General features: G+C 45.7%; 2 protein-coding genes across 4 annotated transcripts in view; one reads left to right on the top strand and one right to left on the bottom strand.

The window, feature by feature from the left end:
• PPP2R1B (protein phosphatase 2 scaffold subunit Abeta) overlaps positions 1-2,147 on the top strand; it is a 29,657-nt gene extending 27,510 nt beyond the window's left edge. Inside the window, exon 14 of one of the 2 annotated variants that reach the window (XM_034665733.1) lies at positions 1,834-2,147. In XM_034665733.1, the coding sequence (XP_034521624.1) occupies positions 1,834-1,962 (129 nt within the window). In that variant the 3' untranslated portion in view covers positions 1,963-2,147. The remainder of the gene's footprint in view (positions 1-1,833) is intronic. The other variant, XM_034665735.1, reaches the window with a different exon arrangement.
• Positions 2,140-22,580, bottom strand: part of SIK2 (salt inducible kinase 2) — a 126,472-nt gene continuing 106,031 nt past the window's right edge. The window contains exons 8-15 of one of the 2 annotated variants that reach the window (XM_034665732.1): positions 21,123-21,275; positions 14,244-14,333; positions 6,156-6,384; positions 5,416-5,700; positions 5,114-5,274; positions 4,269-4,379; positions 3,483-3,574; positions 2,140-2,799 (exon numbers count right to left, since the gene is read on the bottom strand). In XM_034665732.1, the coding sequence (XP_034521623.1) occupies positions 2,172-2,799; positions 3,483-3,574; positions 4,269-4,379; positions 5,114-5,274; positions 5,416-5,700; positions 6,156-6,384; positions 14,244-14,333; positions 21,123-21,275 (1,749 nt within the window). In that variant the 3' untranslated portion in view covers positions 2,140-2,171. Of the gene's footprint in view, positions 2,800-3,482; positions 3,575-4,268; positions 4,380-5,113; positions 5,275-5,415; positions 5,701-6,155; positions 6,385-14,243; positions 14,409-21,122; positions 21,276-22,580 lie in introns of both variants that reach the window. The other variant, XM_002921099.4, reaches the window with a different exon arrangement.

Genomic DNA, 22,580 nt, shown 5'->3' with positions numbered 1-22,580 from the left:
CCCTGCTGGCAGCTTCCCGTGTCTAGCGTAGGCCCTCCACCGCCACTAGCCTCTCCGCTGTCCCCTGGGCCCGCCTCACCAGTTGGCCACCGCTCCGCGGGCTCCTGGCCTTGGATGGGGGTGGGCAGGGGCAGGCATCGGTGTCGGCCTGTAAGTGCTGTTCCTGCCGCCCCAGTTTCAGACTGGCAGGCATTTTAATTTCATAAACGTGACAGCACTTCTGTAGAATGTTTTGGAGAAATATCCTTTAGTCTAAACAAATCAAGCCCTATTTCATAACTGGCTTATTTTGCAAAGACTGAAAACAGATTAGAGATCTTAATGAAAGGATCGCTTAAATGATGTTCTCTATTTCATGAAATCATCAATCCTAAGTATGAGGAGGAATAAACAATCCGCAGAAGGAACAGAATTCATTCCTACTGGATTTTCATGAGTTGTTCAATCACAAAAGCGACACTCCTCCATGGGCACCCTCTCACTCACGCCGGACACGTGTCCCAGCAGAGCACCTCTGCGGGCGCCCATGGGAGCCCACCGCCAGGACTGCCCACTTCACCCACGCCGGGAGGGGCTGGGCGGGGGCCCGCTTCTCCTCACCTGCCTGGACACCCACTACGAGGAAAGGCAACTTAAAGGTGTTTCTAGATGCAGCATCAGGGTAGCGTCTCTCTTCTTTGTGCTTTGTGACGCTTTGTGCTTAGCGCGTTCAGCTGCTGCTAGGACAAGCCATTCTACAGGACAGAAACGACAGTCTTGGTCAATAACACTGGGTTTGTAACACTGGGATGTTGCTGTCCAAGCAACAGGTTGTTACTTCTAGGGATACGGTTAACTAGCTGTTGCATCTAGCTTTTACTTACTCTGATAAGAGAATTGTAAGGGTTAAGGTTACGTCTTCACTAGTCATAGAACGTGTTTGGCAGATGACCTGCTAGATGGTTAACACATTTGTGGTTTTAAATATTGCTGTAATACTTGAACATTTCGTTACAAGTCAAAACTTTTAAGGAAATTAAGAATGCGATTCCCACATGGTGGAAAACAAACTCCGAAGTGACTTTGGATTTAGCATTGACATAATGGAAAACACTTGGTTTCTACAGAAAAGAAAGAATTAAAGCATGATCTGGAGGGGGGAAGGCACGGCACTACCACTTCACATGGGAGATCAAAGTTCAGGTTTCTTGTCCTTGAAATTCCTAAGCCCTATATGAAACTGTCCAAATATACAAAGCTCAATAAACTAGTAGCAACAGAGTGTAAAGTCAAAGCAGTTATTACATTTTAAAAGAGACATTAGGTCCTCTAGAGACCAACTGCCCCAGACCAGCAGTCTACACAAAAGACTTGGCAGGAAGAGCCCGTCTTCCCTTGGCCCAGGGCTGCTGCTCCCAAGGGCTCCTCATGGCTTGCCCCCCCGCCCATCTCCGCTGCACTCGATCTCGAGGGTCTCCAGGGGACGGCACTGGAGCCCTGAGTCCACTCTGTACCTCGGAACCTTTGGAAGAGAGGTGTCACTGCTCCCAGGTGGACGACCGCCTGTCTCAGGGGTCAATGCCAGCTGTGACTTAGTGGCCCCTGAAACAAAGCTCACGTTCCACTTTGCAGTGGTCTCGGGGACACCCTGCAGCAGCAGCTTCAAACTCAGGATTCAATGACCGAGCACAACTCTCCTTTACTTCCTGCGCATCAGAGTCCATCACATATTCTTGATTTGCCTACAGAACGTGCTGCTGCTTGGCTTCAGTGAAAAATTTAGTGTTGTTTTGTTTTTTGTTTGTTTTTGTTTTGCCCATATCTAATGGCACAGTGTTTCCTGCTTCCACCAAGGTTTCCCTCGATAACGAACTGGCGCCGTTCTACAGAAGACCTAGGTCTGGAGGTCGTCTTCTAACATCTGTCAGTGCCTCTCATAGGAGCTGGCTCCACGTGACGCAAGGGCATGAGCTTCAGCTATGACTCCGCTCCAGCACTGGCCCGGAGGACGTGGTGGGACAGAGCCAGGAGAAAGCGACATGTGCCCGGCCAAGGCCCTCTGGTTCCAGTTGGACAACTTTTCCTCCATTTGGGAGAGGGCAGGAAAATAAGCTTTAAATTTAAAAGGCTGGAATAAAAATAGAAATACACATTCTTCCTTCACTTGACCCGCCTTACTTCCTGTGCTGAGGTTAATTTACCAGGACGTAGCCACTGTGCTGTGGGTCCACAGCCTCCAGCATTTCACAATCGAAGAGTCCGGGGAACTCTGCGAGGGCAAGAGGGTCGTAGCTGGAGGGGGCCTCCTGCAGTCCCGAGCTCCGGGGACAGTCCTGTGCTGCTAGGCCGCTCTGCGGGGCTCCATCCATGGGGTACTGACACGGCGAGGGGTAGTCTGGCTCTGGGGAGGCGGCCCCTGGCAGCTCGCAAGTCTGATAGGAGAACGGTAAGGGGGCCGGGGCGGCTCCTGCCTGCTGCGGGGGGGGCGGCGGTGGCGGCGGTGGCGGCGGCTGCTGATGCAGGTGTGCGGGCAGCGGAGGCGCCCGGGGCCGGGGCGCGGAGGGCAGGGGCTGCAGCTGCAGCTCCTGGTACTGGCCGAGGAAGGGGCTGTACTGCATCTGCTCGGAGGCGGGCTCCAGGACGGGGCTCAGGGGCTGGGGCAGGCTGAAGGGCGGGGGCTGCGGGGACGGCGTGGATGTCTCCTGGCGGGGCAGGGGCAGCTGCTGACTCGGTGGGTACGAGCTCTCGGCTATCTGCATCTGATTAAAGTACGCCTGCAGCTGAGACTGTTTCTGGAGAAAGAGTCGCTTCTGTTGGAGTCTAAATTGGCAATAGCAAAAGAAAGAATTTCAAATCTTCCTCAGTGATGGCAATTTTATATAAATCCAGGATCAGTCCTCCCACTTGTCTTTTCCGCAGCAGCAAAAACCCCCAAAAAACCAAAAAAAAACCAAACCAAAAAATGGGGGTAGGAACCAACTGTGTCTGGTTTCGTATACCTGACATTTCTTTTCCCCCAATTCTGATGGATCCCTCAGTGCTACAGTGAACTCTAGTTCATTTGCTCTGAGTTTATGAAGCGAGAGACTGATTTCCCATCTGGAGTGTTTTAAAAGCGGGGTAATGCCTGGCCTCTGGGGGTGGCTGTAGGTTGATGGATTAGGGTAATTCTGCATTGGCCAAGCTGCTTCTCCTAGTGAGGCACGAGGACAGGAATTACTGCAAGAGATGACAGAGGCCTGCTCTGCAGCAGAACCCACTTACACTGCTGTAGGTCACGGATTCTGAAAGCTCAGGTCTAGTCATAACCCAAAGGGAAACACTAGAAGGTTAAGAAAACAAAGCAAACTTAGGCCTGCTGTCTCCTGCCAGCCCCATCTCCCGCGGACACTGGACCATCGCACCAGTGATCATGTCTTGAAACAGGTGTCCCAGAAGAAGCAAATGCCGGGGGGACAACCATCCAGTGTCCTGAGCCTTCAACAAAGGGGACCCGTTCTCACCTGTGTTCCTGCAGCTGCTGTTCGAGGCTCCGTGGTGGTTCTTTACAATAAAGCTGACAGGTGTTCTGGGCTTTTGACAGAAGGCTGGGCTTCTGGAAGAGTAGAAAAAGAATAAGAGCATGACAATATGATGTCATCTAGGGCGCAGTCACTGGACGGTCTGTTTTTCTGGAGGATGAGGCCAACTACGTCCACCTGAATCTGCGCAGGGTGAGGGCGTGGGCATGCGCTCCCTGAGGCCCGATAGCACCGGATCAGTGGGCCTGCACGGCCCCAGCTCGGACCAGCATCAGTTTTTCCATTTCTCAAAGTCCTCTGGAACTACAAGGCTCAGAGCGGCGAAAAACAATGAGAAGACTGCAGTTAAATCTTGATAACAAAGACCACAGTGCCCACTGAATGAACTGGGATCTGTATCATTTTTAAAGATTTTCAGTATTAATGTAGAAAGCTGATATTAAAATTTTGTTGGCTTAGAGTTCCATTTTATTTTTTATTCATTAAGAGGCATAACGTTAGAAGCAAAGAAACCGGGTTTCTCATTCCTACCGTGGCATTCTCCTTTCCTGGGGCCTGAGGACAAATCCTTTTCTGCTGCCAATATAAGCATAAGGCTAAGTCTGAACATGTTTCTAGAAACTACAAATCCAGAGTCAAAGCTACCTGCTTACAGGGAAAAAAGTAGCTACCCTAAATAATTACCAAGCAAAATAGGCTTCTGCTGTGCAGAAAAGCAAATTCTGGATAAGCACAGTGAGCTGGAGTAACAAGGGGGAGGGGCCCCACCTGGAGTCTATGCTGTAGGTACTGGGCCTCCAGGCTCTGGCGCGGGGAGAGCTGGGGACGCACGCTGCTGGCCACAGCAGAGACTGTCTTCTGCTGCTGAGAGACTTCCTCCTGAGGAGCAATGGGGATGAAAACATTTTCAATTCTCCATGTGGGAGAGACTTTCAATTCTTTGTTTAAGCACCTTGGCAAATGTCCAAGAGGAACTCCAACTCTGTAAGACCTAACACTCAAAGCTTTTCACATAACTTGTAGGCTGAGGGTTCATCGCTTTGCAGTGAACGATTACCTAGTCAGTGCTGCGGCAAAGGCTCTTGATGTCACCAGGAGGCCATGACCTTCATGTGAGCATCAAATGCTAAAATATCCTTGATGCATTGAAAACAGGCTCAAAATAAAATATGTTGGATAAACAGCAGTATTTTTTGGTCATTTTTAGCATAACTAATCCACTTACAATATGTGATGAAGTGGTATCACATCAAAACTAATGGCAATGAGCTTTGCATTTATGTTACTATATTTAATGTGTGTGTTTGCTGGGGGGAGGGGAGTTCGAGGACGCTATAAGAAGTCATTCATATAAAATCTGCCCTATGAACCAAACATAGCTTGAGAGTGTCTACACCTCCTTATGGTACTAATCACCTGGGACCAGTGTGGACGGGTCTAACCTGTGTGTGGCAGGTGGCAGCAACACGGAAAGCTTGCAGGCTGCGAGCTCTTCAAAATGACCTGTTTGCTCCGGGACTCCAGTAAATCCTCGAAGTAACAGGACACTCCTTCAGGACAAGGTCATGCCCCCTACTCACAGAGCCCCTGTGGGAAGGGCCCGAGGCACCCACCTGAGGGCAACTGCCGGCGAGGTCCTGGAGCTGAGCCGCTGGTGCCACGTCAGGGTCTGCCTCGGGTCCTATTTGTTCATACAGCAGCTGCACTTTGTTCAACTCTAAGATTCCTTTGGTTCTGGCCAGATTCTGAAGATGTTGTCTAAATGCCACAATTCCTGAAACACAGAACAATGACCAGTTTAAATAAAACATAAGGCCTTTTGGCGACCAGAGGTGTGAAACCAACACGGCCACAAACCCCCTCGAGTCCTGCAACAGGAGAGTTTTACGAGCCACAAAACAGAGCGTCCGGTCACCTTGGGTGAGGGAGGTATCTGACGCCCTGCGGCCCTCTCTGAAGCTCACTGGCGACCTGTTGTGGGCCTCTCGCTTCTGGGAGCTCAAAGCCTGCATGGCTGGGTTGGCAGGTCTCAGGCTGATGAAGGGAGACGTCATGCGTGGGGAGGGCTGATTGGCTAACATGATGTCCTTAAGGGAAGGGTTGTCCTCCAGAAAGTTCAGGTCCCTCTGAACAGACCCCATATCATACTCAGAGTCCACACTGTCAAGGGAGGGATTGTCACTCATGGAGAAAATTTTCCCTTTAAGAGAAAACAAAAAAACCAAAAGAGATAAGACCAGCAGCAAACAGCAACTTCTTTGAACATGGGATACAGAGCATAACCAGCTTGAGTTTGCACAGCTAGGACATCCTTAATCTCCACTCTCCAACCAAAACACCTTTCCAGACACTTCTTACATGTCAATTTAATCAGCTTTGAATAAATTTAGTGGGGTAAACACCCCAAAACCTTTGCCCATAAGATCTCTGCCACTCCACAGCAGCCAGAGTCCCTGACGGCTCACACAGCACTCACACAGATCGTGGCAGCAGGGAGCCAGCTCAGAGATACTTCATTTTAATCTTGGTGGCTGCTGAGCAGACCTAATTCTATAGCCTGCTGACCGTGGTCCATAAAGGAATCAGATGTGGTGTCATGACTTTCTCGGAGTTTGTGTTGTGGACACTCCACCCGGTGCTTCCTGGGTATCCTACCTGAACCAGGCACCACGACCAGCTGATTGGTCACTTCTGACAGAGTGTGCCGTCTCTGCCCGCTGCGCGTGGACTGGAATGCATCGAAGGCCTGACTGGGATCTTCCTCAGCCTCTCCCTCTGTCTCCAGCCCCTCATCGATGGAGGTCTCCATCATGTTGCTGGGCAACGACTGGCACCCCTTCCTCACCAGGACAGGAGGCACGGGGTCCAGAAGACAGCCATTTACCTGAACGTCAGTGGGAGAGGATGTGTGAGAGGGAAGTATCAGTTGTTGCTCTGCTGAGATGTTAAAAAAACACAACCCACAAGGGAAAAAATGTCAAGACTTGTGGCAAACTTGAAATTAAGTAAAATACTAAAAATGTACATATTTGTTACTAATGACAACATGTAGATTAGAAGTTAAGGCAAGTCAACTGCAGCCCTCAGAGACAGAAGCCCTTTATGACCCAAACTGGCACTGCCTCCCACGTTTCTCTGAATCATCATTATTACAATAAACAATTTTTTTAGTGGTTTCCAGATGAATAGGGATATATTAGCCTGAGGCCTACCAGTTATTATAATTATTTTTTTAAATAAGGAAAACGATGAAGGGGAGGATGAAATAAAAAAACAAAAAACAAAAAAACCTGCATGGCTCATAGCTAAGAAAAAAGAGTAGCCACTAGCATTCTTCTAATTTTCAACCACAAAACATTCTGGAAGGTTCTAGACATACTTTTATGTTCATAATTTAAGTACCTGCCCATTTGATTTAGTCTTTAATTGGTTCTCTGTGCCTGGGGAATGGAAAAAAAGAATTCTTTAAAGACAGACTGATAGCGCAAAAAGGAGTGAAAAAAAAAATTGCAATGGCAAACAGCCAAAGTCTTCCATTATAGAATAACAAATGACTCACAGCCCCAAAATTCCAGCAGAGGTTAATGAGCACAGTGCACTGAATTACCTCTCCTCCAGCAATACACACGATATCTACAGCTCCTATCCCACAGGGAGAGCTCAGCGCAGCTCCCGAGTGAGCGAGAACGCTGCCCTCCCCTGCAGCTGCCCAACAAACCAGCCAGCGCGGGCAGAACCGGCAGACAAAGGGGAGTTGTGGTTGCGAGTTCTCCCGGCGAGGAGACGATTATGTACTTCATGACCGTAACTATTCCCCTGTGGAAACCAATCCATTTTCTCCTGGGAAGAGCTGCTCCGGAGCGGTCACAGGGCGTGGGGCGTTAGGGGGTGCTCTCACCTGGAATACACTGGGCAGAACTGTTTCCTCTGGAAGCACGAGGAGTGCATGTATGAGAGGTGACGTGGGACACCCCAGTGCCAGACACAGGGACAACTTTCCTCTTATGGCAAGCAATCTGAAGGCACCGCAAGGCCCTTTATTTGGAGAAGGAGACTGTGGGTGACTCAGAGCTTTGTTTGCTTGGGGGAGGGGAAGGTTATTCCATAGAAACTGTTCTGGGGCTGTAGCCACTACTTGCATAAGGTGGCTAACGCATGACAGGGTTTTAAAGTGACAAGTGCACATTTAACAGGAAGAGTGGCAAAGGCTTTCTTCAAGACTACACTAAGACCAATCTTCCCCACATGGCATCAGAAACAAAAATTCTGAAATCTGGCCAGTGATTCTCATGCTCCCCTTGGCCCTTCCCTAAGTAGGTGTCCCTTGTCTGGACACTCAGTAGTTGCAGGAAAGAACGGCTCTTGGGGAACTCAGATTCACACCTGTAGGTTCCTTAACTACCTACTAATACAGTTTTCTAAGAATAGCGAAGGATGATTTAGAAATGAATAAAGCAACACAGAAAAGACTGGTATTGAGTAAATATCTACACTAAGCATTTTCACAAATTTTTTTTAAAAGATGTAATTTATTTACTTGAGAGAGCGAGAGAGCACAAGCAGGTGGAGCGGCAGAAGCAGGCTCCCCATTGAGCATGGAGAAGCTGACGTGGGGCTCGATCTCAGGACCCTGGGATCAGAACCTGTGCTGAAGGCAGATGTTTAACTGACTGAGCCACCTGGGTGCCTGCATCTTTACACTTCTACAGCCTGTTAAAATTTTATCAGATATTTCTTACCGTATAACCTTACAACCAGGTTATTTTTTTCTTAACAGAGAACAGTCATCTTTTTGGGAGCACTCAAAAGAACTTGCAGTCCCCCTAAACTTACATTCTTTTATTAAGTTCTCTGCTTATAAATTATCTCCTTCTCTAGACTACAACAGGAATGATGTCTTTCATTTAAAAACGTTTGCTGAATTCAATTTCATCCTGGGAAACAATGATCTGGTTTTGGTTTTGCAGATGCTGTTTGATGATGATTAAATCAGAAAGCACCGTGGGGGGCCCCCACTCATACATAGTTAATAAGTGTGAACACCTTCAGCTCTAAGTTCATTTCCTGAAATAGGTGATAGTCACGACACCCTTGCCTGCCAATTTATCCAGGGTCTCGACAGAACAAATTCAGCCTCAGGATTTTGTGACTGAAATGTTGGGCTGATCTACCTCTGTGATCTAAGCTACTAGAAATAGGGTCTTTTACGTTAGGAAATAATCTAGGCTGACTGTAAATTACAAGGCTTCATGATACATGGGTGAAATGGACATTTTACAATACATTGTTTTTGTCTTTCCTTAAAGTTCAACCGATTTTTTTTTTTTTTAAAGAGAGAGAGTGTGAGCGTGGGGTGGCAGGTGGGGTGGGCAGAGAGAGGGACAGAGAATCCCAAGCAGAGTCCCTGCTGAGCATGGCGGCAACACAGGGCTCGATCTCACTACCCTAAGAGCATGACCTGAGCGGAAATCAGGAGTTGGACACTCAACTGACCGAGCCGCCCAGGTGCCCCTCAATCGATCACTTCTAGTAAGAGACCTCATTGCAATAGGCAATACACATTCAGAAGTCAAACTCTGAGAAACTCTGCTATTAGTTAACACCTGAGTCGACCACAAAATACAAGATTCTAGCACAAAGGATTGGTAGACTGTTAGGGATTGAATGTTTGTGACTCAACCCCCATCTCTCACCCCACCTCCTCCACCACCAAATTCATAAACGGAAACCCTAATCCCCGGGGTGACTATCTGGAGACGAAGCCTCAAAGGAGGAGTAGTTAAACTGGGATCACAAGGGTGGGGCCCTGACTGGTAGCATCAAAGTCCTCATGAGAAAAGATACAAGGAAGCTCCCAAGTGTATAGCCCTGCTCGTGCTCTCTCTCCCTCCCCGTGTGAGCACAGAGGAAACACCATGGGAGGAGGGAGAGAGAAGGTAGTCCTCTACAAGCCAGGAAGGGTGTCCTCGCCAGAAATAAAATCGGTCAGAACCTTCATCTCAATCTTTAATTTTTAGCTTCCAGAACCGTGAGCAAATATATTTCTGTTGCTTAAAAGCTCCCAGTCTGTGGTATTTTGTAACGGTGGCCTGAGCAGACTGACAGAGCAGACCCATGCACAATACTACCAGTGAACTTGCAGGCTGAGAAGTGGCTTATTTCATCTGTATCCTCAGCGCCTGGCAAGCTGGGCACATACCGAGGAAATGCGGGCTCAAACCTCAGCTCCACCACTTCTCAGCAAGTTGTTCGACTTCTGTAAAGCTCAATTCCCCTCATGTATACAGTGGTTTTTTTGGGAGGATTAACTAAAATATCGCATCTCTTATTATTATTTCTTGACCAAAGAGAATGCTTTATAACAATACAAATTTTAAAGGCAGGAGAATAAAACTACACCATTTTCGTTTAAAATATTTTTTACCATCTCGAGGAAAATTACAATAAACAGATAACCAGGTGAGGAAGAAAGAACCGGATAATCCCAGTTCTAGAAATTAATCCTAAGGAATTAATCAGAGGTATAGTCAAAGATTTAAACACAAGGACATTCACCTTCTGAAGCACATTTAAGGATGCCAAAAAATTTAAGTACCTGATGTCCAAAAATAGTAATCAAATAAGTGTACATCTAATACAATATATTAGGCTGTTGTTAACTTACGCTTTCAGATTTCATGATAGGGGGAAAATGCTCATGATGTTATCTTATGTAAAAACAAGATACAAAATTACATATAATAGAATATAATTTTGTTTTAACAAGTCTACCTGCTGACTGAGCTGCTCTACCCTCACCTACCCATGCATCTATAATCTACTCTTAGGAAACATGCCAAAATATGGCTATCTTTGGGTGGTGGGATTATGAATAACTTTTTTCTTTATCCCTCTCTGAATTTTCCATGTGTGATTCTGACTGGTTTTATTTTTTCCAATTATAAATTAAAAATTCAAATTCAGAGGTAAAAGTGTTATCTCCCTTTTACAAAGCTTTAGAGGTATATCCCTCTCAGACCTTATTTAAGAGGAAACAGACCTGGGACACTTTTATTTTCCCAGCTCAGCTACCCAGCTATGAAGGAGCCTGGGAAATCCTTTTATTATAATTTCTAATACAATGTTAAGAGTGATTAAGGTGTGTGTGTGTGTGTGTATAAAATGCATTATTCCTATATCCAAAGGAAATGAAAACACTAACTCAGACAGGGATCTGCACTGCTGTGGTCACAGCAGTATTCACCATAACCAAGACATGGAAACAACCTAAGTGTCCACAAACAGATGAATGGGTAAACAAGTCGTGCTATACACACATGCTGGAATATTATTTAGCTGTGAAAAAACAAGGAAATCCTACCATTTGCAACAACAGGGATGGATCTTGAAGGCATTAGAGTAGGTGAAATAAGTCAGGGCAAAACAATACTCTATGATCTCACTTAGATGTGGAATTGGACAAACCAGAAGAACAAAGCCATGCTCACAGAAACGGATCAGCCTTGTGGTCACCAGAGGCGGAGGGTGGGGGAACTGGAAGAAGGTGGTCAAAAGGCACAAACTTCCAGCTATCGATAAGCTAAGTACCAGAGACGTGATGTAGGACATGATGACTACAGCTGATACTGCTATACGATAGGTCAGTTTGAAGACAGTAAATCCTAAGAGTTCTCAGCAAAAGGAAATTTTTTTTCCCTTTCTTCTTTCTTTTCTTTTTAGTCTATCTACACGAGATGGATATTAGCTAAACCTACCGTGGTACTCATTTCACAATATACGCCAATCAAACCATCATACTGTATGCCTTAAACTTATATGATGACGCAGCCAATTATTTCTCAACAAAACTGGAAAGAACGTGATTATCCTCAAAGAAACCCTTAAAAGAGAAAGACTGCCCCTACAGGGTTTGTGCACCTGCCCCCCCCACGTGGTCTGTCACCTGGGGGTCTCAGTTCCGCTCAGAGTTGGGTGACTGTCTCAGAAAGGTGGTAGTTTTTGGAGGAACCCCAAACCAGTGTTTCAATGCAGACTCCCTAACGGATTTTACTGACAGTGTTAAGACTTCTGGGAGAAAAGGAGCAGTAAAATCTGTGTGATGGACAATACCTGCCACCAACTGGGAGTAGAAATGAACGAACAATATATTCATTTAGGAAGTATCTTTTGGAAGACAAAAAGTGGGTGTCCCAGTAAATGCGAGTGAAGCGATATGAACCGAGCTATAGCTCTGACAGCTCTGTGCGCGTGCACTTATTGACAGGCCCCCAAAAAGGAGGTCCTAGGGAGGGAAGAGGGACAAGCGTGTTTCCTGACATCAACGAAATGGCCCACAGCTAAGACCAGTGGATGTGTGGATGTGCGTGGCCTGGCTGAGAGCCAGCATGGCGCCGCCAGTGTGGGTGGCCGGTTCCAGCGCGGCCCTGCTCTTCCTACAAATGCAAATGCCCCATCTAGCTACTGCCTTTATCTTTCACAAAAATCATTCATTTCCTGTCTGTTTCCTAGTTACGGTAACAATCACAAGCTTTAAAAATAGCTTGCCCTATATAATACAGCAGACAGTGCCCAATCTGTGTTTCAGGCCCGATGCCCTCCCAGATAAGCTTTCAGCAGAATGCATTCTAATTTTTTCAAGGGAATTAGATCTTAAAAATAAATGAATTCTGTTGTCCCAATTTATAGCTACATTTCTAGGTGGACTGTAGAAGTCGATGAGGTGACTGAACATCTACAGGCAACCACAGGCGGAGAACAGACCGTCCACAGGAAGTGGCCTCGTCTTCAGGGGCACGGACACCAACTCCTCACCGTCAGCAACTCAGCCTAACACCTGCTCGAGCAGCCTGGCCTCAGGCTGCCTTGCCTACGGTTTAGCTAAACACATCACCCAACCTCTGAATCAGCTCTACCTCCAGAGCTCCATTTCTGAAAATGGCACTTACCCTCCCAATCACCTAGGCTTAAAATACTGGTGTGAGTTTGGACTTCATTTCTCTGGACCCTAATATTCTATCCATTTTAGCTGCACAATCTCATTTCTCTCATCCCCTCCTCTGCAGTTTCCTGAGTGCTGACCTCGCGCAGGGCCTTGCCACCTCCGCTCTGGACACACTGCCCTGGGCTCCCACTGTCTCTGTCCCCATCCAGTGCAGCCTACGGAACTTCCAGGCTAATTTCTGAAGCACAACATGGATTTGAGGGCTTCCTTGACACCAAAGACCTTCCCTGGTTTCCTGCTACACTGAAGAAGTGCCTGTGAAACCCTCCCTTGATGATACTGGAATGCAGTCTTCCACTGAGGACCGCAGCCCAGAGAAAAAGCCCACGTTCTTGGGCTTGCCGTTCAAAGTGAAGCTATTCATCTTTACTTCACACAATTCCCCTTCGTCTGCCCTTTTCCTCACACACACACTGAGCTACTGCTCTTGGATGGACCTGAGTTTCCCTGATGTTTGCTTGCTCAGACTTTCCCCTCCACCAAAACGCCATCCCCCCCTTCTGCCCGCCCCTCAGTCCCCAGGTCTGACAGTTAACCCGGAGCTCCCTGAGCCAACCGGCAGCCTCCCCTGCTCCCTTCCAGGCTCGCAGCACTTGGAGCTGCATCTCCTCAGGGACTGACGATACTTCATCACTCATTCACCCCCTGGCGCGCCGTCTCTAGTTACCCATCATGTCTCCTCTGCTAGACTATGAACTTGGAGGCCAAATTAATTTCTGAGTTATCCTTTTATTACCTAAAGAGGCTAAAAAGACAGGAAACCAACGAGTGTTTATAGTATGCCGAGAACCTCACACACGTTATCTCAGTTAGTCCTCCCAAGAGCCTCACAGAGTTGGCCGTTCTCTTTTTACAGAACACAGAGGTTCGAAGCAGTCACCTCACCCAAGTTCACACAGCTGGTGAAGAACAGAGTCTATTCTGAACGCACTCCAAGGTCTGCCCATTAATACAAGCCTTTGGACACCACTTGATGCTAAGTAGATAAAACATGGATTAATAAGCATCCCTTAAATGAGAAAGGCTGTCATCTTCTATGTATTAAAAGCCAAGTTCATGCAGTACACAAGGATAAACTTATGTCCTTTATGTATACACAAACTGGAGCAAAAAAAAACCAAAACAAAAATACTGAACTGGGGCGCCTGGGTGGCTCAGCAGGTTAAGCATCTGCCTTCAGCTCAGGTCATGATCCAGGCTTCCTGCTCAGCAGGGAGCCCACTTCTCCCTCTGGCCCTCCCCCTGCCTGTGTGTGCTTTCTCTCTCTCAAATAAATAAAATCTTAAAAAAATCCCAAAAAGCTGAACCAATAAAGATGGCTCATCACTTTGTAGCTGCAACAAATGTGCAGAAAAAAGGCAACAATAACATACAAAGCCCAACTCAGCACAAAAATCACATTTTTGTTTTCAGAATTACTTCTACTTTTTTTTTTTTTTTAAATCCCACACCTATGAGGGATCTAGAAACCTGAAGAAGGAAGGGACTGGTTAAGGAAAGGGAAAGGAGGATTCAGAAAGTACATCTAAGGTTTGACGAGTTACACAACAGCCATAACGATAAGATGATGATGAGAGCCAAGTTTAGCCTGGATATTTTTCTCAGGTCTTCTGCACAAAAACAACACTCCTGAGTGACTTGAGGAAATGACAAAGGTCAACAAAGCCAAAGTACAACACTTGTGGACCGAAGTGAGGGCCCGGCCAGCCAGCAAGCTCAGAATCTTTCAAACACGTCCGTACCTTTGGCGTGTCGACACACTCTTCTTCCATAAATGCGGCTTCCGCCTGGCAGCCGGATGCTGGGAATGAAAAGGCCTCCACGTTGGACGCCTGTGGGAGGAGGGCAGACCGCATCAGCCGCATGTTTGGTGAATGCATGGTCACCGGGAGCCCCACCGTTTGCGCCTGGAAACATGGCAAGAACAGTTTGGGAACATTAATACTTTCCACACAAATACACAATTGGTTGGAATAAAATAACTCTTCCTGGTACAATTAAAGAATAAGTGGTAATTTGTTGGAACCCCAGAAAAAATTCAATAAAGTATATATATGGTACAGGTACTGATGTGAGGCAGTCTCAGTTTCACTCCTGCTCCACAGTGACACGCCTAACTTTCACACAGACGACAAGAAAGCTGATCTCTGTAAAGAACCTAAGAATGCTGGTTTTTTTTTAATATTTTATTTATTAATTTGACAGAGAGAGACAGCCAGCGAGAGAGGGAACACAAGCAGGGGGAGTGGGAGAGGAAGAAACAGGCTCCCAGCAGAGGAGCCTGATGTGGGGCTCGATCCCAGGACTCCGGGATCACGCCCTGAGCTGAAGGCAGACGCTTAATGACTGCACCACCCAGGCGCCCCAGAACGCTGTTTTTTAATTCAACATATATTGTCTATATCCTTAAATATGTCATCATGGGAAGATAAAGAATAAAAAAGTTCCTGTGTGTCGGAGCTCAGAACTGAACCGGGGGTACACACACATAGACACACACACACACACAACTTACCCAGAACACAAGTGTACTGCACTTTGTTTTTCTGGTGGGGTGAGATGGTGTGTATTTCTTGACAAGGGTATGTATGCACAGGAAGACAACAGAAGCGGCAGCTACTTGGAGGTGACAGGAGTGTCCTCCTTCCCAGGAGATGCAGAAACTGAACACAGCCTGTTGGCCCAGCGGAGAGCGAGATGCTCATTGCTGAGCAACTTATGTTCTGAAGTCAACCTACTGGAGAAAGCTCCAGATGGTTTTAAGCCCATTTTTATGTCCCGTTTGTTAAGAATGCTAAGTAAACAAACATTACAAACTCCTCTTTTAAAAAATCATATGGGGCGCCTGGGTGGCTCAGTTGGTTGAGCATCTGACTCTTGGTTTTGGCTCAGGTTATGATCTCAGAGTCATGGAATCGAGTCCCAAGTCAGGTGTTCAGCACGGAGTCTGCTTCCCCTCTGCCTCTCCCTCCACTCCTGTTCTCTCTCTCTCAAAAAAATAAATCTTTAGGGGCGCCTGGGTGGCGCAGTCGTTAAAGCGACCGCCTTCAGCTCAGGGCGTGATCCCGGCGTTCCGGGATCGAGTCCCACGTCAGGCTCCTCGGCTGGGAGCCTGCTTCTTCCTCTCCCTCTCCCCTGCTGTGTTCCCTCTCTCGCTGGCTGTCTCTCTGTCACATAAGTAAAAATAAAAAAAAAAAAAAAATAAAATTTAAAAAAAAAAAAAAAAAAAAAATAAAATTTAAAAAAAAAAAAAAAAAAATAAATCTTTAAAAATATAATAAAAAATCATATAACAGAGAATCTTTCTTTAGGACAACTGGCAAGGATTCAGTTTGATGTTTTTGGGAGGGCAAGGATTGATTTTAAAGATGAAACTACTGGATAATCCTTCTTTCCCATCTCTTTAAATCTAGCAGAATAATTAGATATCTTTTGAACATAATGGACACTGCCAAACATTTAAGAGAACATACCAGTGTCTAAAAGGCAGAGGAATGGTCCATTTTTTCCTTGCTATAATCACTTGAAGGGACACAAGGTGGTGAGTTTTAAATTCAAACAAAAGGGAACGATATTGGTATGATTTTAGCTTCTCTCCTCCAGAGACCTGGGTGTGATTCCAGGCTCCATCCCTCACTAACTGTGTGAACTACCTAACCTCTCTGAGTCCTATTTTCTTTACCTAGAAAAAGGCACGATGCCTATTTCACAGTGAAGTTAGGACTGTAAAAGGTAACGTGAAAGGTCCTTCACTCAGTAATGTTAATTCCGCATTCTCCTTCCTTCTAAAGTCGTGAAAAGATCACAGGGATCTAACACAGGAATTAGCCTGCAAATGATAGTTCTGTTCTCAGATATTATCTAATGGTTCTCCATTAAAATTTTTGGTTGACGGTTTTCAACAATATGTTAGAAATGTATCTTATACTTGAATATACTTTGAATATATTTAGAATATACTTTATGTTCAGTACATTCCAACATTAACATCATTAGATATGCTGCGTGAGTTAACGAATAAAGTAGCAATAGCCAAGTGGTGGTATCACACGGATGGTAAAAACATAAAAAAAGTACACGGCAAACGATCTTGAGGATGATAAAGAAAAGGCTTTTCTTACATCATCATTCCTCGTGCTTATTTCCTGGGCCACTTTTGAGGCTAAACAACTTTTTTTCCCTTTCAAGCATTAGTCATTTAGATTAATTTTTAAAGTCCTCATGTCACAATGTAAAATGTAAACTTCCTAGTAAGGTATATTTCATGCGTTCCTCTTACCCCTATCATCAGCTTTTCAACCAAATGATAAAGCTGAACTTCAAATTCTCGTTCCTAAATTTATTAGGCTGCTCCTCTTGTGTGAAATAATTTCAATTATTAGGGCAAAGCCTTATTTAAAGATATTGCACTGGAAATGAGGTACTAACATGATAACTAGGTGTGCTGTTCCTTCTCAGTCTCTGCCTCTTATTAGCTGTGACTTTTTAAATGGCAGGATCATGCTATGCCAGACCAAGCGTAACACATTCTCCCTGACAAATTTCACGCCCAACCTGGATTACAGCAACAACTTACTGTGAGCTTGGTATGGGGAGGGGAGGAACACATTTTATTGTGACAACCAGTTCATAGGGAACAGGATGGTAGGTGGGTTGTGTTTTTTTTGTTTTGTTTTGTTTTGTTTTGTTTTAGGATTCTTGCAATCACTGAAAGGATTAAAGAAGTCTTTTTGGAACAAGGTAGGGTGAAAATATTCAAACGGCACGCTCGGCACTCTACAGTGGACTAAATAATGTTATTTTAATACACAGATGGATGATTAATATCCCAAGGAAGCAAACCTTACCAGTTTTTTCAAGAGTGGTAATAGACAATACTTATGTCTAGTTAATTGTAATGACTTTTTAGACCATGTATTTATTGTCTTGAATCTCTTCTTCTGATTTTGTGCTTTTTAGAATAACCATCACAATGAAAATAATGTTTCCTCCTATGAGAAAATCTTTACTGCGCCAGTAGGAATATGCTTATTATGGACAGAATTGTGTGTCCTCCCCATGCCCCAATCTGCATGTGAATGCCCTAACTCTCAGTGCAACTGTACTTAGACAGAGTCTTTCAGGAGGTAATTAAGGATATATGAAGTCATAAGGGTGGGCTCCCCATCTGATAGGACTAGTGTCCCTCTAAGATGAGGGTGAGACATCAGACATCTCTCTCTCTCTCTCTCTGCACGTGCAGAGGAAAGGCCATGTGAGGGCACAGTGAGTAGGCAGCTGAGAGTTCTCACCAGAAGTCAATCTTGCTGGCACCTTGACCTTGAACTTCCAGCCTCCAGAACTGTGAGAAAATAACCTTTTATGTTTAAGCCCCACAGTCTGTGGTACCCTGGGGCCAACTACATAATGCTTTTTCTTATAGCTGTGGAGGGCGACCTCTAAGCAATGATTAAAGAAGTACTGGATGAGTGTTTCACTCTTGTCTACTTACAGCTGATAGAAACTTGGAGCAGAAGGACTAGTTGGGAATCATGAGAAGGCATGACACGTATGTCCTCCAAACAGTTGTCTGAAGTCAACTAGAGGTAACATTTCTTGCATAGTATATGGCAAATGTAAGTACTCTAAATCATTCTGAGATAGGACTCTCACTGTTTCCTAAGTAGTAATAATGGGCACTTTCTCACTACACCATACATTCTTTCGGGGCGGGGACTGTTTCCTGGGTACCTCTGAAGCCACGGTGGCAGGGACTGAGCCTGGCACAGAAGGGCTCTGTTTGCTGAACTGAGCTGCTGCCATTAGTTACCTAATTTTATCTTTGTAGCAAACTCATGAAGGAGGTATTGCTATTTCCGTTTTATATTTAAGGATGCCGGAGCTCAGAGACGCTGGCTTGCTGGTCACTCAGCTTGGTACGGAACCCAAGGCCTGTTCAATTCCATAGCTCATGTGATGTTTGCACGGGGTCATGCTGCTTCCCCAATTTCCTACTGCTATACCAACTAACAAGTGATTTGTCACTTCTTTAAGCCAATAGCAGAACAAAGAATTAAAGAGAGAAGGCTCTACTGAAACTTTAAGTGCAGAGAAATCTATTTTTTAACAAGTTCAACAAAACAGGAGACTGGGAACTCTCACAGGGAAGGAAGCGACTTCTTCAGCCCCAGTGCCTGTTGCTCTAGACAAGCCTGTGAATGAACACTGAAACTTCTACTTGAATTAAATACATTTTTAAGTCCCAGTAAGTAGCCTTCTATGACAACTTAGGTCAATGCATAAAATGAAAAGAATTCATGTGGTCCTTGGTAATAAAAAATTATCAAACATAAGAAGCCATATTATACATCTGAACTCTCAGCCAGATTAAACATAATCTGAGCTCCCCTGGGGAATCTGCTTCAAGCTTAGATAGAAAGGCAGCCATGTGCAATAACATGCATGTGCCCAGGGTGATCATGTACATAACCCCGTGCCCTTGCTCGTACAATATGAACAAGAATAGAGAGACTGGGGAGAGGAAGCCGCTACCGTACTGGGGGCTTTCTTGCTTCCTGACCTTCTGCCTGGCAGCATTTTCCAGAGGGAAGGGTACCTCTGCGTCTCACTTTTACTACCCCAGTTGAGGAATTCTCATTTTACCCCCTCCTCTCTTAAAAGCAACACCATTCAACACCTGAGGATTCTAACTGCTCAGAGATACTCTAATCCAAAGATCTGGAACTTTATCTGTGCATTACTCACGTATCAGTATTCACTTTATATATTAAAAAATATATTTATATATTAAAGTGTGTATAACAGTGTATACTATTTGCCAACTAAAATCAAGACGTTAATTTCGTTCCCCCTGCCTGTTTTATAGAAGTCAATGCAAAATTCTAGTAAATCCTATAAATTTGTAAAGCTGCTAAACGAGAAGTACAAAGTCAGAACTTTTCTGTTCTTCCTTGCCGTTGGAAGAAAGTAAGCACTCACAGAAGTAGATGGAAGTCCTAATAGATTGCATAAACGAACCAGGCCTCTTCTCGACCTCTATGTAGATGATCTCCCAACCCCTTTAGCGTCTGTCCTGGGATCCAGATCTATTCTTTGTTTCAAGCAACCGAGTCAGTGAAACCACTTACTCTCCCTGCCTCGGGCTCGAGAACAGAGTCCTCTCTAAGTCACTGCTGTGCCTTCCTCCCCAACGCGGACTTCTTACCTTTTATAATCAACACGTATAGGGCACGTTCTAAGTGCTGCACAATTATCAACTAAATCAAACATCAGAACATTCTCTAATTTCCCCCATTTTAGAGTTTGGGAAACTGAGGCACAGAAAGACCTTAAGTAACTTTTTGAAGGTCAGGCAGCAGGAAGGGGCTGAATCTGGGGTTTGCTCCGGAGCGCCTGCATTAACCACTGAGCCGTGCTGCCTCTGCAAACCACTGCGGAGTGTCTCCAGAGTCCGCCCGAGATGATCGTGCGCCGTCCCCTCCATTCTGCTCCCACCAGCACCGTATTAGTTCAGGCTTTCAGTATTTCTCAGCTCCTCACTGCTCTCCCTGGAGTTCTCTTCCCTGTCCAATCTACCCTTCCCGATGTCACAGATTAGTTGGCTTAAAGCCTGGATATGATTTGATCACTCTCCTGCTTCTATCTCTGGTCATTCCTCAGTATTTCTTGAATTGTAAGTAAACTCTCTCCCTTGGCATTCGAAGCCCTTCACAACATGGCTTCAACTTACCACACGAACTTCTTCCTTTCCCTGTGTGCTCAGTTCAGTTCCCTACACTTGCCCACTGAGTGCTTCTGCTCCCTACATAAAATGCCTTCAACTGCTGCCTCTCCCTAGCAAAGGCCTACACATCCCTGAAGATCTGAGCTCCGTCGGAAATGCCACATCTCCCACGAAGCCTTTCCTCAGCAGATGTGTCACTCTCCCCTTTGCCCGTGGTTCTTCTCCCAGATTTACCTTTCCCTGTTTTGAATGACAGTTATTTGTGATGTCTTAATTTGCTTTTATACTGTCATGTCTCTGAGGACCATGCCTGGGTCTTAAGTATCCCAAGCCCTGTCATGCCTAATAATAGGAGCTTGCATATGGTAAATCTGCAGTAAAAATTTGTTAAATGGAATCGAATGTACAGGCTAGTTACAAGAATTCCCACCATAAGTCAATGATTAAAAAATGAGAAAACTCTTAAAGAAAAAAAAACTGTTTGAAATAAAATTAATCCTTAGAAATAGGAAGATGCAGGGGTGCCTGGGTGGCTCAGCTGGTTAAGTGTCTGCCTTCGGTTCAGGTCATGATCCCAGGGTCTTGGGATCGAACGCTGTAGCGGGCTCCCTGCTCAGCAGGGGGTCTGCTTTTCCCTCTCCCTCTGACCCATTCCCCCCTGCTCATGCTCATGTTCTCTCACTCTCTCTGTAAAATAAATAAAATCTTAAAAAAAAAAAAAAGAAATAGGAAGATGCTAAAACATCTGAGAATCTAAGAAGTGACAGGCAGAAACTTGACAGAAGAACCACGTGTGGAGGATGAGATCCTAACCCTTTGTTGTACTACAAGATGAAAAATGTGTCAAACATGTGAACAGGCACCTGCAAGATGAGACCACTGGCTAATGTGGCATTACCTTGGCAACTGTTTGTTCAGCCACGGTGCTAGGCCGCCGCTGGCGGGCATCGAGTCTCTGCTCCACGGGAAAACTGCTCCGATGTGATTTCAGGCGCTCCACCAACAAGTAATAAATGGCAGCAAAGTGGTTATAGCTCTTGTTCTGCAAAGACTGAAAGAGAAAACAAGTGCTGAAGGCGGAGAAGCATGAAAACCAGCCCAGTGATCACATCTTCCTGAAAAAGGAGGGAAGAAGTCCTGTGTTTGACAACAAAGCGTGTCTAGAACGAAAGCTGTTCCAGAATTCAGAAGGACAGACAGTTCCGAGTTTCTAGTACTGGTGACATGAAGGCTGATGCCTCTAAGTGACGGGCCCTTTTACAGTAACAGTACTTGCTTTTCTGCATGTAGGTAAATTGCCACCGCTGTCTCGTGTTGCAAGTCCCCAGTGCCGCCCCGAGGTCCCATCTCCTAGCTGTGACCACAGTGTAAGGTTGGTTACAACCTGGGCCCACAGGCTCGAATTCCGTAACTTCAACACAAATCCAAACTATTGCAAACTCTGAAATGAATGATTAAAGTCTTTGGGGAAATTTCTGGTGATTATTTTGGGCTGGAGAGAAACATTTGGAGGCTGGACTGAGAGACACTGTGTCTCCGTTCTTAGGTAATTTTTTCCTCTTGTTTTTGCGGTCCCACCCTCTTGAAGCCTTGAAAATAAAGTTGCTTCCCAATTTTTCACATCCCTCGCTGGCCAGCTTTGCCAGAATACTAGCGGAACGGAGGAACAACTGCTCCTCCGGCTTCTAATTCCACCTGACCGTCTGCACGGGTGCTGCCCAGGGCGCCTTAGATGCGGAGCACGTGTGGCAGAAGTCACAGGCCTGCCGGGCTGCCCTCCCAGCCGCCGTTCTAGATCTGCTCTGTGGCCGAGGACAGAAATGCGCCCCTGAGCGCGGGACGAGCAGGGCAGGAGAGCCCTTCTGCCTTTGCTCACAGCAGCATGGTTTGGAGCACTTCAAGTTCACAAGAGGCATTTTGTATTCTTTCTTGTTATGCTTCCTCTAGGAGAGCAGTGTTGGTTTTTCACTGTTGTGGAGGTAAGGGCAATGTGTTTCTCCTAGGAATATGCTAACTACTAAGGGACAGAAATAAAAGTGAGGAGGAATTTCCCAGGCTCGCGACCCTCTCAGTTCTACGACCCAGAGTACTTCCAAATCTGGAATCCACCTGTTTCTGCCTTCTCAGCTTCCCCAGCTTCACAGCCTACACCCCACTGGCTTTCCTAAACATGAGGCCTGCTCTTCCTGTTTCCTGGTCAGCCCTCAGCCTTGTTCCCTAGCTGTACATTTATATTCCATATAAACTAGCTCATGACCTGGATAAAACTTCATGATTCATCTTAGAAGAAATTTTCTACTTTGTATGTGTTAAGTTTCCATCTTCATCTTTTCCCAGTCCTATATAAACTCCACCT

This window comes from Ailuropoda melanoleuca, chromosome 8 (genome assembly GCF_002007445.2).
Source record: "Ailuropoda melanoleuca isolate Jingjing chromosome 8, ASM200744v2, whole genome shotgun sequence".
NCBI classification, from domain to species: domain Eukaryota; kingdom Metazoa; phylum Chordata; class Mammalia; order Carnivora; family Ursidae; genus Ailuropoda; species Ailuropoda melanoleuca.
Note: the sequence above shows the minus strand (reverse complement) of the source record. Positions and strands in the feature narration are given on the sequence as shown.